Source organism: Phacochoerus africanus, chromosome 4, assembly GCF_016906955.1.
Source record: "Phacochoerus africanus isolate WHEZ1 chromosome 4, ROS_Pafr_v1, whole genome shotgun sequence".
In the NCBI taxonomy this organism is placed as follows: Eukaryota; Metazoa; Chordata; class Mammalia; order Artiodactyla; family Suidae; genus Phacochoerus; species Phacochoerus africanus.
In genome coordinates this window covers 114,347,477-114,363,271 of record NC_062547.1, presented here as the reverse complement: position 1 = coordinate 114,363,271, position 15,795 = coordinate 114,347,477, and the positions used below count along the sequence as shown (strand labels likewise).

Genomic DNA, 15,795 nt, shown 5'->3' with positions numbered 1-15,795 from the left:
GCTACGGCTCTGATTAGACCCCTAGCCTGGGAACCTCCATATGCCGTGGGAACAGCCCAAGAAATGACAAAAAGACAGAAAACAAAATAAAATAAAATAGTTAATAAATGGGTTAATTTCAAAACAGATGAAAATATTTTTATATTTACGTGGTAAATTTTTCGTATTTAGAGTAGGTTCTTTGAGATTAAGATATCTCAGTGATCAATTGATTATTGTAAAGAATAAGTATAATATTTTTACACACATTAATTTATTAATCATCATAAGCCATTATTTATTTTTTAAATGAAGTTTATATTATTAGAGTTAACCTTTTTTTTTTGTCTTTTTTGACCTTTCTTGGGCCACTCTTGCGGCATATGGAGGTTCCCAGGCTAGGGGCCTAATCGGAACTGTAGCTGCCGGCCTATGCCAAAGCCATAGCAACACGGGATCCCAGCCACATCTGCGACCTACAGCACAGCCCATGGCAATGTCGGATCCTCAACCCACTGAGCAAGGCCAGGAATCGAACCCACAACCTCATGGTTCCTGGTGGGATTTGTTAACCACTGAGTGACGACGGGAACTCCCGGGTTAACTTCTTTTAACAATGCCAGGCTAAAGTGTTTTGGTGGAGAAGAAAAGATGGCATAGTATGTGGTAGACCCCCAAACAGTTTGGTCACTTACCCTAATTAACACTTTTCCCAATATATTTGCTTTTTTACTTATAAATTATATGTGTGTTGTTATCATTGTCGGTCTTAAGGATAAAATGTATTAAAGAAAGATTTTTCAAGAAGAGATATAAATCTGTTTTCAAGCAGCCATCTTGATAGTTTTAAGGTTCTTTGGTTTGACTTGTAAGATCCAGTTGTATTTTTCTGTGTAATGAGTTAATAAAGAGCTGAACTTGTCAGATCCAGTTGTATTTTTCTATGTTACGGGTTAGGAGAGAGAAGTATTACTTTTGCCTTTTTTGTTTTGCCCTTGTATTATTAATATTTTGTCTAATCCATGGTTTCTTTGTAGGAATCTTTTGCAGCTTATCCATTGTGTGAGTAAAAAGTAAATCACATCCATAATTCCACTGAACTGGGCACACAAAAACTGCCATATATGTCACAGTATACTGAAAAAGAGCCGGCAGGTAAGCATGATGTTGCTGTCAGTTCCTCTAACATTGTGGACTTCCTATTTTTTCCTCCAGATTTCTTGAGTACCATATGTGATATATGACCATGGTATTACTTAGGGCCAGTTTTAATCCATATATTGAATATTTATAAAGCTTAATTTCTAATATTGATACAAAAATGAGTATAAATAGAAATTCTTATATTTTCTTTTCACACTCCCTTGGCATCTATTTTGCTTTCCACTTTGGAAACTATTCTTTTGGTGTTTAGGTTACTGGACAAGTTACTTAATTAATTTTAACCCTAATTTTTTGATATTTAAAAAAATGCAGTATTCACCTCATAAAGTTTATGAATCAATCATGTAACAGTGCAGTACTTGGTATTATATATTATAAATACATATTTGTTTTTCTTTGTGCTTAGAAACAATTAGATTTCCTATTTCAATGTCACAAAACAAAAAATACATAACTAGTTCATTTATTGACTGTCCCATATTCTGTGAGAAAATATTTTTGGTTCCTTCATATATATGTAGACCCAATTGAATAAGCAAATGTGTAGTATACATGTATAATAATACATACACATGTGATATACATGATATATTATCATGTATATGATCTATACATATATGATATACATACACACATGGGATATACATGATTATTATATATGTATACTATTCATTTGCTTATTCACTTGGGTCTACATATATTATATGACAATGTGCTACTTAAAGATGCTACTGTTCGCTACTGTATATCCCTTCAGAATCAGTACTTAGTATTCAGGTTGTTCAGCTGTTAATGGATTTTCTCACCTTATGTATACCATTGGTAGTTTTGAGAAGTGGGGTAGCATGTGTTTGACTTGGCTCATCACTGTTTTCTTTCAGAGAATTTTCCTTGGCCCTAATTTTGGCAGGTTGTTTAATTGTGGTCCACTTGGTTCTTTATGATAGTATAGGTACCATTAAAGAAATTACTTTTCAATGTAATTTAGTTCAACATACCTGTGTGAGTAATTCACTTAATGAATTTGTATTGAGCTCTTATATGTAAGGTACTTAGATAATTTGGAGGATCATTCTCCAATTCTTAAGGAGCTTTTACAGTATAGAAATTTGGCATGTGAAAAAAATTTTTGGTAGGTTACATTATAAAAATTCTGAAATACCTTTAAGGTACCAAACTTTAAAAGATATATTTTTGGGGGGTAAAGAGGTCACATAATTCTCCTAATGTATTTCATATTTACTTTTCAAGTAAGTTTGTGTAGTGCTAGTAAGGTGCACTTGATGTTCAGTAGCTTATTCTTTGGCAAATAATAGATACACATTGAAACATTACCCCAAATATCAGAATAAAAGGTCAGAATAAAAGAGGCTGTGCCCCTTTTATTTTTAACTCTGTTTTCCAGCAATGGATCAAGAATCCAGCAAGGCTGCCTGGCCCAAATCAGCAGGAGGATATCAGACAATCACAGGCAGGAGATATGGCAGAAGACATGCATATGTCAGTTTTAAACCATGTATGACCAGGCATGAAAGGAGCTTAGGTCGGGCTGGTGATGACTATGAAGTGTTGGAACTAGATGATGTTCCAAAAGAAAATTCCTCAGGTATGTAACACGAATTATTTTTAATAAGCATGTTAAGAATTGGTCATATAATATTTGAAATACTGAGTCAGTTTTATATGTAGCTGAGTATAAATGCTATACATTTCCTATTAAGAAGTTCTGTTTTTAAATTTTTATTGAATTTAATGTTAATAGTATATAAACTTAAAGAAAATAGAATATGGCCAATCATTATAACTACTTAGGCATGGCAGTGATTATATTGTCACATCCTTCAGCCAGAGGAAATCTTCATCTTTGAATCAAAAAAAATTGTTAATGTGAACTGAGTATATTTTCCCCTGCATATTACATTTAAATGGCTTTTTTGTTGTTTTATTTGTAACTAAATAATTTAACTTGGTTGATTTGATTTTTTTTAAGAATCATATAAAATACAGATGTCAAGCAGCGTTTAATTATTCAATTAAAATTTCTTAATTGTTCATTGGTTCAAAAAAGTATGTTGCACATATCCATGTGCTATAATTACATGTTTTTTGGACTGGAATATAATCTTCCTCTTTCCTGAGCAAAGTTGATAATTCTAGATTATTTTTACTGTCATTTATGTACAAGAATCTGAATTATTAGCCAAGGTCATTATGTTAAAGAAGGCCTTTTGCAATATGACAAGACTTCCCTTCAGTTTTTATAATTCATAAATTTTTGTTCCAGCTATTCTCAATGTCTTCATTTTTGAAATTATTACATTAGTGATGGTAAAGATAGTCGTGCTTAAAATAATTTTTAGAGTAGATACAATTTTACTTTTCTCTCAGAATTCTGACAAACTGTGTCAGAAACACCATTGTATTTTTTGTTGTTTTTCAGTCATAGTTGTGAGGTAGCTAAAATTAACTCATTTTCATAGGTATATTACAGCAGTTCATTTTGTGCATAGAAATCTAATATTATGTATCTAGATACAGAGATAATTTTCTGAAATGACATAAAACTCAATAGAATCTTATTTCTGCTAGATCTGTAACCTGTTCTTATAGCTGTTATAAGCACCTTAAAAAGCTGTGTGTAGTAAAAGAATTTAAGTATGAATTGTACTCTCCAACAACTGGGAGGTTACTCTTTGACTTCACTTTGGTCTCTCACTGTGTAGTGTCTCATTAGCCTCCCTTTTAAATGTCTTTTAGAGATTGTTTTAGGTTTTAGAATGGTTAAAAACCTACAGAAGACATCTGAGGGACAGTATGTCAAGAGGCTACTAAATTGTATGAATGAACTCATAGGATGACCATTCTGCCCTCCCAGTTAAATTAGGGAGTCTAGAAGCACCTGTCAGAGAAATTTACTCATATTCTCAAATAGGTAATAATTGATACAGTTTCTTCTTAAGAATTGTTATTAAATCTATCTAAATTAATTCCTCTACATATGTTTTCTTTTGTTCTCTATGAAGGTTCCAGTCCATTGGATCAAGTTCATTCTTCTTCGCCCAGTGACCCTTTATTTGAAAAAAGTGAAGCAGATATTCCCATTTGTGATACAGCATTGAATCAAAACATTGAGAGCAGTCCGTCCTTTGCTGCAGTACATCATAGCGAGGAAGGCAGGGAGACCTTAGGAAGCAGTACAGATCTTCACAATCACGCTGAGGGAGATTATACTCCAGGAGCTTGTAATGCTTCAAGTGTCCAAAATGGAATTACATTGGTTCATACTGACTCTTTTGATCCAGATGGCAGACATGGAGAGGATAATGACCATCTTCAGCTTTCTGCAGAAGTTATGGAAGGTGATAGATATCAGGAAGCACTGGGCAATTCAATATTTGAGTTGGAAAATGGAGAGGTAGAGGCATACACTGGTGTTTCACCACCACTTCCCTCTTTTAACTGTGAATTAAAGAATGAGTTTGAAGAGTTAGATTCACCACCTTTAGTGAAAAGTTCTACTGGTGATACCGAGTTTGTTGATCAGAACAATCAGGAATTTCAGAGATCCTCTTCTGAAGATGAAGTTGTTAGAAAGAAACAACAAGAAAATACTAGCCAGGAGAGACAAAGAGAAAATTCAACTGAAGGTTCAGCCTGTGCTCCCAGGCATATTTGCAGTGAACAAAATACCAGTGATAAGAACAAAAACCAGGGAAGTTCTCCTGAACAGGTAGTGAGGCCCAAAGTTAGGAAAGTTATAAGTTCAAGCCAGGTGGACCAAGAAACAGGTTTTGGTAGGCATGAGGCTAAACAAAGAAGTGTCCAGAGGTGGAGAGAGGCTTTGGAGGTTGAGGAAAATGGCTCAGATGACCTCTTAATAAAATGTGATGACTATGATGGAGAGCATGACTGTATGTTCTTGGATCTGCCTTTCTCAAGAGTTACACAGAGAGAAACTGAAAATAACCAAATAACACCAGAAAATGGAGCCTCAGCAGGAAGGCAAGAAGTTGTGGATAACACATTTTGGAATGGCTGTGGAGATTACTACCAACTATATGACAAAGATGAAGATAGGTAAGGTTTTATGTAGTATTTTGTGGGATTGTGTAGTGAGCAAAGTGATTTATTTCTAGAATTATGATGTTTGATGGATGGACTCTCTGACATGGTCAGAAATTAGATATTTTGGCTTATCAAATGGTCTTATTTACTGAGGGCCAACTGTACATGTAAACTACTGGTTAGTTTTGCACAGAAACTTTGAGGTATTTCAGGAATTTATAGAAATTATAAGTTCAGGTAACAATTATTACAAAAGGGTAGAGATACTATTTCAGTTCATGGTATTTCAGTTAATGGTATGTGAGGTAAACATTTTTTTTTTAATTCCTATATTAAGCCAGTCTGGGTTTAAAAAGTGATTAAGGTCATAGAAAATTTTGATCAATAGTATTGCATTAACTTTGCCAATATTTATTAATATCTCCTGTTTCTCTATTCTTTCTGTTGCTCTTCCTATCACTGTTTATTTTTTTTACTTATTTTTATTTAGCATTTAATTTTTACTAACAACTTTATGCAGTAGATTCTATTATTTTCCCTATTTGTAGATGAAGAAACTGAGGCACAAGATTATTTACAACTTCCTAAGGTCACAAAGCTAGAAAAAAGTAAAGGGGGAATTTGAATATCTACTTGCTGCCTAACTCCAGGCTCTACATTCTTCACCACTATAATTTACTGTTTTCAAGAGAACATACAGCTTTTTCTTTATACTAAACATTTTGATTTCTCTTATATGGATTCCTGTCGTTCCCCCCATACTTTAAGACAACAGAAAGAACAGAAAAATTGAGAATTTCTTCGATTGCTTGAATTTTCATTACCCCAGAGTCTAGACTTTGACCTAACCTTTTAAGCTGGTTGTAACCCTTGCCCTGCTCAATTACAGTGCACTTTCAAGATTTTATTAACTTACAGAAATGATTTTTATTTTTTTAACTACAAGGTACTACAGGGGAAGACATTTAGCCTTTGGAATATCAGTGCATTTTATATATTTTATTTCATATCATAAAATTAATAAAATCTTTTTATTTGGACATATGAACTAAGCTTTTGTTACAAGTAACTTTAGAAACAATTGAAGTATAATTTTTCCTGCTATTTCAAAGTTTGTAAACTTCAAGTGTTAGCAGACTGTTTATGTAACCTGCTCTTGTTTAAGCTAAGAGTAAAGTTAGTTAAGAACTTTTTTCTAGCTTATTTCTACTTTTTCAGTTTAGATCTAGTCTTTTATCCAAAATCCACAGAGTTCTTAAAACAGAAATTGATAGCAAAACCTGACCTAATATTAACTTCCTTGATGGCAGATCTAGAGCTAAACTAAAATGAGGCCTTTTTTCAAGTATTCATACATTTTGTGGCAGAAATATGAAAGTGTTTGATTTCCGGGTGCTGGCTTAGACCTACTGGGAATTGTTAAGTAGTATTTCTAAATCTTAAGGATAAATCTAAGTTCCAAAATATATTCAACCCTAAGATTTTTGAATTAGATTGTGAACCACACTATACCTCTAGACTACTATTAAAAACAACTTAATAGTCTTAGATATCTTTTTGAAAGTATAAAGTTTTTTTCATTTTTTACCACGTTTTTGGTTTTTGAAGAAAATTTAGTTTCTGCCCTCTCATTATAGACACATTGATAAAAAATTAAAAACTTTCATTTGCTTTTTATAGTCGGGTATAATGTCATCTAGTGAAGTTAATGAAATCTTTACATTGTTTGACAATCTCAAGAAAAAAGGTAGTTTTCTTGGCTCTTGTTTTATTTATTTATTTATTTATTTATTTATTTATTTAATTTTATTTTTTTCTTAGAGCTGCATCCATAGCATATGGAGGTTCCCAGACTAGGGGCTGAATTGGAGCTGTGGCTGCCAGCCTACACCACAGCCACAGCAGTGCCAGATCTGAGCCACATCTGTGACCTACACTGCAACTGACAGCAACCCCAGATCCTTAACCCACTGAGCAAGGCCAGGAATCGAACCTACGTCCTCATAGATACTAGTTGGGTTCACTAATGCTGAGCCACAAAGGGAACTCCAGCTCTTGGTTTTTACTTTTTTGCTTTTTAGGGCTGCCCCCGTGGCATATGGACGTTCCCAGGCTAGGGGTCTAATAAGAGCTATAGCCACTGGCCTACGCCACAGCAATGTCAGATCCGAGCCACGTCTGCAACCTACACCACAGTGCACAGCAACACTGGATCCTTAACCCACTGAGTGAGGCCAGGGTTCAAGCCTGCATCTTCGTGGATGCTAGTCAGATTCATTTCCGCTGAGCCACCATGGGAACTGCCCCCGTTCTTTGTTTTTAAATTGATTTTGTTGTTGTTAATAGTTGAAGTGTTTTCTTTGCCTAGAATGGTTCTGAATTTTCAGGGGTTATAGAGTATTTTCTTAGTGTATTTATTTATAAGTTTTTTCCTCAAGTGATGTAAGTATTCTGAACAATGACAGATTTTTTTAAATAAATAAAATATACAGGTGAGAAAAACCCTTAAAATCAATAGGAGCTTTTTTTCTTTCAACTTTTTAGAAATAGATTGACTAATAGAACCTGTAGTTTGGGTGTGCTTTAACGATGGAGCTAGTGTTGGAATATTCTTTAAAACACACTGAAATTCCAGAAACACTTATTGTTTGTTTTTTAAAGCTGTTATCACAGAGTAAATTTTCAAGGATATTGATTCTACCTAAGATTCCACTTCCATTTGCAACTATAAGCCTTCAGATACGTTTTAAGACCTCATTTCAATAGTTTGTTTGTACAGTCTTGAGGAGTGATGGTATTTCTGTGCTCCTGTTTCCAGTTCCTTTACGCTTACTCTCTGCAGAGGATCCCAGTTCCCAGGAATGCCTTTTAATATGGTGCTAGATAAAGGGTGAAATTTAGTAGCTGTACACTCCTATTTAGTTTCATTTTGTCACTTGTTCATCTTCCTAATGATTTGCTGCGGCCCTACTCAGTTCTGATATTTGCAGATTGGAAAGCTGGGAAACACAGTGACTGTACCACTGGTACCTTGAGAGGGAAAGTTTAAATAGCTTCTGCTTTGAGTCTGTGAGGTTATTTTTGCATTGTCTCTGCTTTATAAGACTTAAAGATGATATACTTGAAAAGCTTTCTTGACATATTTGTATTATAATATCTGCAAATAGAATGTTCTTATCAAGAATATAAAGTAAAATTTACTATGACATTTTTAGGTCTAGGAATTTTGGTCCACTTTTTAAAAAAGGTATAGTTTATATATTCTTTTATAAGTGGAAAAGTATTTTAATGATTACATGACCCATTTCTTCCCTAAAAAATTCTAAATGATCACTTAGTCACATCTGAAACCTTACACTCTATGGGATAAGCATTGCAGCTGGTAGCATTGCTCTGAGCTGTTTGATAGGAGATGTGCACTACCTTATTAAATTAGAACTGCAAGGGGAATTTTAATAGGCAGCATATAATTACCAGACTTGGAATTAGACCAAAGAGCGAAGGTTAATGCTCTGCTCTTTTGAAATATACCCTGAGAACTTTAATAACTGTTTGAGGACAAGATTGTGAGTTTAAAAGAACGTTTCAGCCATGCTAGCGCATTTTAAGCTTGGGTCTAATTGTTCTAAAGAGAGGTGTGCCATCTCCTGAACATTTTTTTCTAGCACCTGAGCTTTCTTTTAGAGTTCTTCTGTCCCCAGGTCTTAACCTTGCTTAAAAGGTTAAAAGAAATCTCACCTAAGAAAAGTATGTCAGGATAATTTTGTTGTTGTTGATGACTTTGGGAGAATAAAAGGACTATTAGTTATTTAGTTTGATTTCAATTTATATATTCAAAAAGAATTCATTGAAATTCTCCCTAGGGTCAAATTTTATTCCAGGTACTCTGTAAATGCAAATAATAATGATCTCTGTTACCTTGGTGTTCACCAGCCTTATTAGGAAGACAAAATATACATATAATTAAGCTCCTTTCCTCTTTTATTATATTAGTTAAAAACCACCAGAAAAGCGCTCCTATGATTTCGCTGACTCCCAACAAATAAAATATCTATAAGCAGCCAAAACAAAGATCTTTAAGCACATGCTCTAATATTTTAGCAAACCCTTGTGTCTTGTTTCCAAATTTGCAGCCTAGAAAATACAAAAAATTACAAACAAAAAAACAAAAAAAACAGTGACTTCCTGACTTCCATAGCCAGTTGACTTTTTCTCAGTACCCATTTTCTTTGCTTCACTGCTGCCATCAAGCTGTTTGCTCCCCCTTTTCTGCTGCATGGTTTCTCTTCCTTTGACCTATATTGGTTGCTTCTATGCCCTGTCTTCTCTCAAGTATGCAAACTTTTTTTTAAAATGTTGACCTCATAGTAAGTATTATAAGCTTTGTGGACCAAGAGGCAAATTTTAGGATATTATGTAGGTATCTATATACCATTTTAAAATTATATATATATATTTATACACACACATCCTTTTCTTCTAGGCCATTGAAAAATAGGCAAGAGTCCAGATTTGGGTCATGGGCCTGGCTATAGTTTGTTAACCTCTGGTATAAAGCAGTTGGGTGACTAAGAGACTAATATTGCTATTTTATAAGACAAACCAGAGGACATTGAGTAGATTTTCTTTGGTAGAGAAAAGAGAGAAATGGTGGTGTGTGCTGGTAGGAAATCTAATGGAAATTTCTAAGCAGACAGCTTATATAGTCAAAGAAATAAATACTACCTTTATTAAATGTTTACCATTTTCCAAAAATCATGCTAAACATTTTATCTGTGGTATTCATTTAAACATCATTGTAGACCTGAAAAGTAAAATATTAATATCCTCATTTTACAGATGAGGAAAAGTGAGCTCAGGAAGGTTCATTGCCCAGGCTTGTGCTAGTAAGTACAGAACGAATTCTAACCCAACTCTGTCAGACGTCAAAGCTTGCCATGGTGTTCCACCACCGGGGTGAAAAAGGCTGTCATATGTCATAGATGAAGCTTTTGCCTGATGTTAGATATAGAACTTTGTTTCTTCAGTTTAAAAAAAAAAAAAAAGTTTTTTTTTGTTTTTCATAGTAAAAAAAATCTCACTTACAGTTACAGAGTTTCCTCTGACTTGTCCTCTGAGCCAGTTTGGACTTTTAGAGCTACAAATTAGTAACAGAGATTAAGTTTGAAATTTGTCATGGATGGTGATGTTCAGAATAAAATATTATAGGAAATTACTTTCTATCACATATCACAAATGTGTATTAATTTCTGAGGAATAATACTTTAAAGAATTAATTGTTGGCCCTTTTAAATAAACTGATATCACTAAAAGTTTTCTATCTAAATCAGTTGATATCACAGTCTTAGTTAACTTCCAAAAGCTTATAAATACTTCACATTTCAGGTGCATTTCCTTGGATGCTTTTCTGGCCAAACAAAGTGATTTTTCACTTAAGAAAAATACCTTTAAATGCAGTGTTAAAGAAGGAGCTGTACTTTGGTGAGTTAGCTTAAACAAATAAGAAGGCTAGGCCATGAATTAATTGAAAAACAAAAAGAAGCAGCGTTATAGAAGGAAATCTTGAATAACTGATCTGGTCTTGGAAAAAAAAAAGGTGAAGTGATTGTGGAGACATTCTTGATGGTGGGAAGAATAGTTGTGATGAAAATTCATAATTAGGGAAAAGTATTTGGAATAGACCATTTCATAAGAGAAGAGTGGATTAAGAATGTACTTGTAACTGGGATTAGGTTGTAGTAAGTCATAAGTGCTATTCAATGTTTATACTTTTTTTCCTATAGGCCGAGATTTTTTAAAGTGGCACAGACAAGTGTTTTTCATTTTTATCATTATATTATTATTTTAATGCAAATCAGAAAAAAATAGACCTAGCATATCAAATTTGAAATTTTATGAATGTTGCTTAAGAGAAACTAGAGTGTATTTGAGCGAAAAAAAAAAATGTTGTTTAAAAAAAAAATTTGCTCTTAGTTGTTGATGGCTTATTATTTACCAAGTGCTGTTAGAATGGTTTCTATGTATTGTTTACTTTTCACATGAACTCAATGAGCTATTAAATGCTATTATATTCACCTGATATGTGAGGTAGTAAAGGCATAGAGAGATTAAGTAATTTTTTGACAGTTAATAACTGGTGGATTCAAATTCAGGCCAACTGACTCCAAAACCGTGGTTCTCCACTACTGTACCTTAAAACACAGTGTTAATGTACAACTGGAGCAAAATTATGAGGGCATTAGGCAAATGGCTTGTTTAGTGGAGAAGAACTATTAAAGATCTTTGGAATAATATTATAAATGCACTATTTGGTATGAATTGAAGTGATAATGACATTCAGAATATGTTTTTTGAGTTAAGTTGACATTAAATTTAGGGACACCAAGTAAGAATTGACTGTCTAGTTCTAGGTTTGGAGAGAAGTACTTGAACCAAGGCTTTTTAGGGGAAATGGAGAAAAAAAGAAGGTAAGATACAAGAGTCATTTTACAGAAAAAAATGGAAAGTAAGAAAGAACTTAAATGTGATGGGTTTGTGAAGAGTCAAAGATAGATGCTTTCCAACTTCAGGGCAGGGTAATATACCATTAGCAGACAGAAAATCAGGAAAGGGACTTATAAGGCAAATGATTTGTGTTATAAAATATATAACTTTTGAAAAAGAGGGATAAAACCTAAAATGTTTAATGGGATGTTAGTGATTATGAGAACCTAGTATGGTGGTCAGGACTGGGGATATATATTTAAAAGTTACCTAAGTGGAGGTAAATGTTATGTATAATGAATAATAATGATGTAGGCCAGGGGTCTGCACACTTTTTCTTAAAGGACCAGATAATGAATATTTTAGTTTTGCTAAGAAGCAAAAATCAGAGGTAAGCATGTAAAAATTCATTTTAGCTCACATACCATAAAAAAAACAGGCAGCAGGACCAGATTTGTCTGAAAAGCTATAGTTTGCCAGTTCTTGACATGAGCTTCTTAAATATATTGGCTTGTGATTATAGACATCCTTCGTATGTTGAAATTTGGAGATATTCCACCAATTATTTCATCAGTCTAGAAAGGTTCAGAAGTTTCATATGTTACCTCTCTGGATAGGATCATACTCTGTGAGTGAAATGTTTAAAAACTAAAGTTTGCTCTTGGTTAAGTATGTTAAAAGTGCTGCAAATACAGAAATCATACTCTACTTGTTAAAGACATCAAAATTGGAGTTGGTAATTTAGTAATGAATTTGAGAATTCATAGTCAAGGAAACTTAGCTCTGTAATCTCCAATTTTCTGTGTTAGATTTTGACACTGATAGAAATCTGGAAATGATTTACTTGTTCTTAGATTATTCTTTGTGTCACAGAAAATTTTACAAAATGTAAGTAATTTTGACTCATACCCAGTGAAGGAACATCTTTTATTTGCTAGGCCAGGGCTGTATTCTCTTCCTTCTCCAGGTTATTTTGGCCCTGTTGCCTATCATTTACTGAAAATTGGAAGCTGATTTTATTTTTTTACTTCTTCTAACTTCTCAGAACTGAGATTAGTGCTGCTTTTTATTAACTATATGTGAATCTCTTGGGTTCATTTGCCTATAAAGGAGGGACTCACTAACTAGTCTAGATATTAATAAAATATCATAAAGAAAAAATAATGTCTTACCAATTATCACTTCCTTTCAAAAACATAAATTAAAATTTGTAAATTTTTGGTTTCTTAAAAAGTCAGTGCACAAAGGGTAATCTTTTTTTTGCTTTTTAGGGCCACACATGTGGAGATTCCCAGGCTAGGGGTCCAATTGGAGCTACAGCTGCTGACTTACGCCACAGCCACAGCAACACCAGATCCGAGCTGTATCTGTGACATACACCACAGCTCACGGCAACACTGGATCCTTACCCCACTGAGTGAGGCCAGGGATTGAAGCCTGGTTTCTAGTCAGGTTCATTTCTACTGTGCCACAGCGGGAACTCCCACAAAGGGTAATCTTTAAGGGAATTCTTAACCACCAGAATGATTGATGTGGTTAGAAAGAATATTCAAGATTTATTTTCAACATTGATAAGTAATATTTTAGTTTTTGGTAATGTAAGATGATTAATGTTTTGTGAGTTGTTCAATATAACCAAATTAACCAAAGTTCAGTGTGTATAACTAAAAGTAATTTCTCTGAGGTTTTTTTAACCCCTTTATCATGCTTTTTTGTTCCTTATCTAAATAGGATCTTGAATTGAAATTTATTTTGTATTCACAGTCTTACTAAAAGATTTCAGTAAAGATTTGTCAGTGCTGCTTTTTGTAAATTTGAATCTCTCTCCATTGTGAAGTGCTTTTTGTAAAAGGAAGGGAAAAAGTTAACTTTTTAATCATGGTAATAGTGAAAATTTATTTATAGACAGTATGTTACCAGTTGTCAATATGTAATTAGAAGATTGTTTTGATTAGGACAGATGAATAATAAATCTTATTTATTCCATATAGTGTTTAATTTGTGATTACCAAATAAATTACTTAAATTTTATTTAGAAACATGTCTGTAATACAAAGAACCTATGTCTAACCACCATGGAATTAGTTACTTTAATAAAGAAAATAATAAATTGTTATATAACTTGCCGTATGCTGCATTCATTTGAAAAAGTTATCTATGTATTTTTAAAATATATTAAAAATTGAATTGGCATGTGATACAGCATGTAGAGTATTAATAGTCCATTCTTTACCATGATGCCTGATTAACTCCAGGGGATAAATGTACATGTCATGACAGTTTATTTCTGTTCTAAATTTGCAGTTCAGAATGCAGTGATGGAGAATGGTCTGCTTCTTTGCCTCATCGATTTTCTGGTACAGAAAAAGATCAGTCCTCCAGTGATGAAAGCTGGGAGACTCTGCCAGGAAAAGATGAAAATGAACCTGAACTACAAAGTGATAGCAGTGGTCCTGAAGAAGAAAACCAAGAACTATCTCTTCAGGAAGGGTATGTCCGCAGTAAGATTTGTTATTTTTACGTTTATTGCACAAGAGTGTTACACACTATGTTTATGTGTTGGATATGGTACTAATTGCATTTATAAGCCCTGTGTAGGACAAGTAGATCCTGCTGATTTATTGGTTATGCTTTTGGTGTGTTGTATTGTCTTAGAAGGGTGTTTGTTATAGTGTCTTATATTGAGATACAGTGTGTTTCCACTTTGCTTTATTAAAGAAAACTTGGGCATTTAAAAGTTAATTTTGGTTGAGTTAGGTATGAGTTATAAGTTAGGTATAATCATAACTGCCATTTCTATTTAGTGGAGATAATGGCAAGGGAGAAGGGATACCCTCAGAGGGAAATCAGTGATTTATTCATGGAAATGGGAGCAGTTGCAAAAGTTGAAGTTTCAGTATTTCTGTCTAATTACATTGGATGACAGCTTCAGAAATTAGTGGTTGATGATAAAGTATCTTTGTCTTTTCTAGCTTTAATGGGAATACTCTAGTGCAGGGGTTATCAAAGGGCCAGGTAGTGAATATTTTTGACTTTGTCTTTGTGTGTCATTTGGAGCTACTAAGTTCTGTCGTAGTGTAAAAGTAGCCATGGACAAGAAGTAAATAAGTGGGTGCAGTTCTCTTCCAACAGAATTTATTTATTAAAAACAAGTGGCAGGCTGGAAATAACCTGTTGGCCATAGTTTCAACCCTTTCTCCACTAGTATTTCCCTGGTAAGAATGATTTCTAGTTTTTAGGTTTATTTCAATACATAGCACTTGAATATATATATATATATATATATATATATATATATATATAGTTTTGTTTTTCTTTTTAGAGCGCAGGTGGAGCATATGGAAAATTCCAGACTAGGGGTCAAATCAGAGCTGTAGCACAGCCTACACCATACTTCATGGCAGTACTGGATCCTTAACCCACTGAGTGAGGCCAGGGATTGAAACTGCATCCTCACAAATGCTAGTTGGGTTCATAGGCTGCCAAGCCACAATGGGAACTCCCACTACACACAGTTTTTTAAATCACACCAAGGAAATATTCCCCTGTTTGTATTTTATAGGTTTCTAGCAAGAATGTTTGTTGAATTTTATTAAAGTCTTGTTAGCATCAATGGAAATGACATAATTTTTTGCTTTTGGCCTTATGATCATGAGAAATTATTCTGTTAACTAGATTTCCTAATATTCACCTACCCTTAGTTGTTATAGTAAACTCAAAATAATGCCATTTGAAGCAACATGGATGGAACTAGAGACTCTCATGCTAGGTAAAGTAAGTCAGAAAGAGAAAGACAAATACTGTATGATATCATTTATATCTGGAATCTAATATATGAACCTATTTACAGAAAAAAAAAACAAACTTATGGACATGGAGAATAGACTTGCGCTTGTCAAAGGGGATGGAGTGGAATGGACTGGAAGTTTGGGGTTAGTAGATGCAAACTATTGCATTTGGAGTGGACAAGCAATGAGATCCTGCTGTATAGCACAGGGAACTATATATATCTAGTCACTTGGGATGGAACATGATGGAGGATAATGTGAGAAAAAGAATGTATATATATATTTATATATGTATGACTGGGTCACTTTGCTGTAT

General features: G+C 33.7%; 1 protein-coding gene across 4 annotated transcripts in view; it reads left to right on the top strand.

Annotated features, from left to right (window-relative positions):
- PJA2 (praja ring finger ubiquitin ligase 2) overlaps positions 1-15,795 on the top strand; it is a 345,411-nt gene that overhangs the window by 293,104 nt on the left and 36,512 nt on the right. For all 4 annotated transcript variants that reach the window (XR_007134560.1, XM_047778400.1, XM_047778399.1 and 1 more), the window contains 4 exons: positions 1,017-1,134; positions 2,549-2,749; positions 4,167-5,220; positions 13,996-14,181. Coding sequence is in view for 3 of the 4 variants with exons in the window: in XM_047778400.1 (XP_047634356.1) it covers positions 1,104-1,134; positions 2,549-2,749; positions 4,167-5,220; positions 13,996-14,181 (1,472 nt within the window). In the remaining variant the exon portion in view is untranslated. The remainder of the gene's footprint in view (positions 1-1,016; positions 1,135-2,548; positions 2,750-4,166; positions 5,221-13,995; positions 14,182-15,795) is intronic.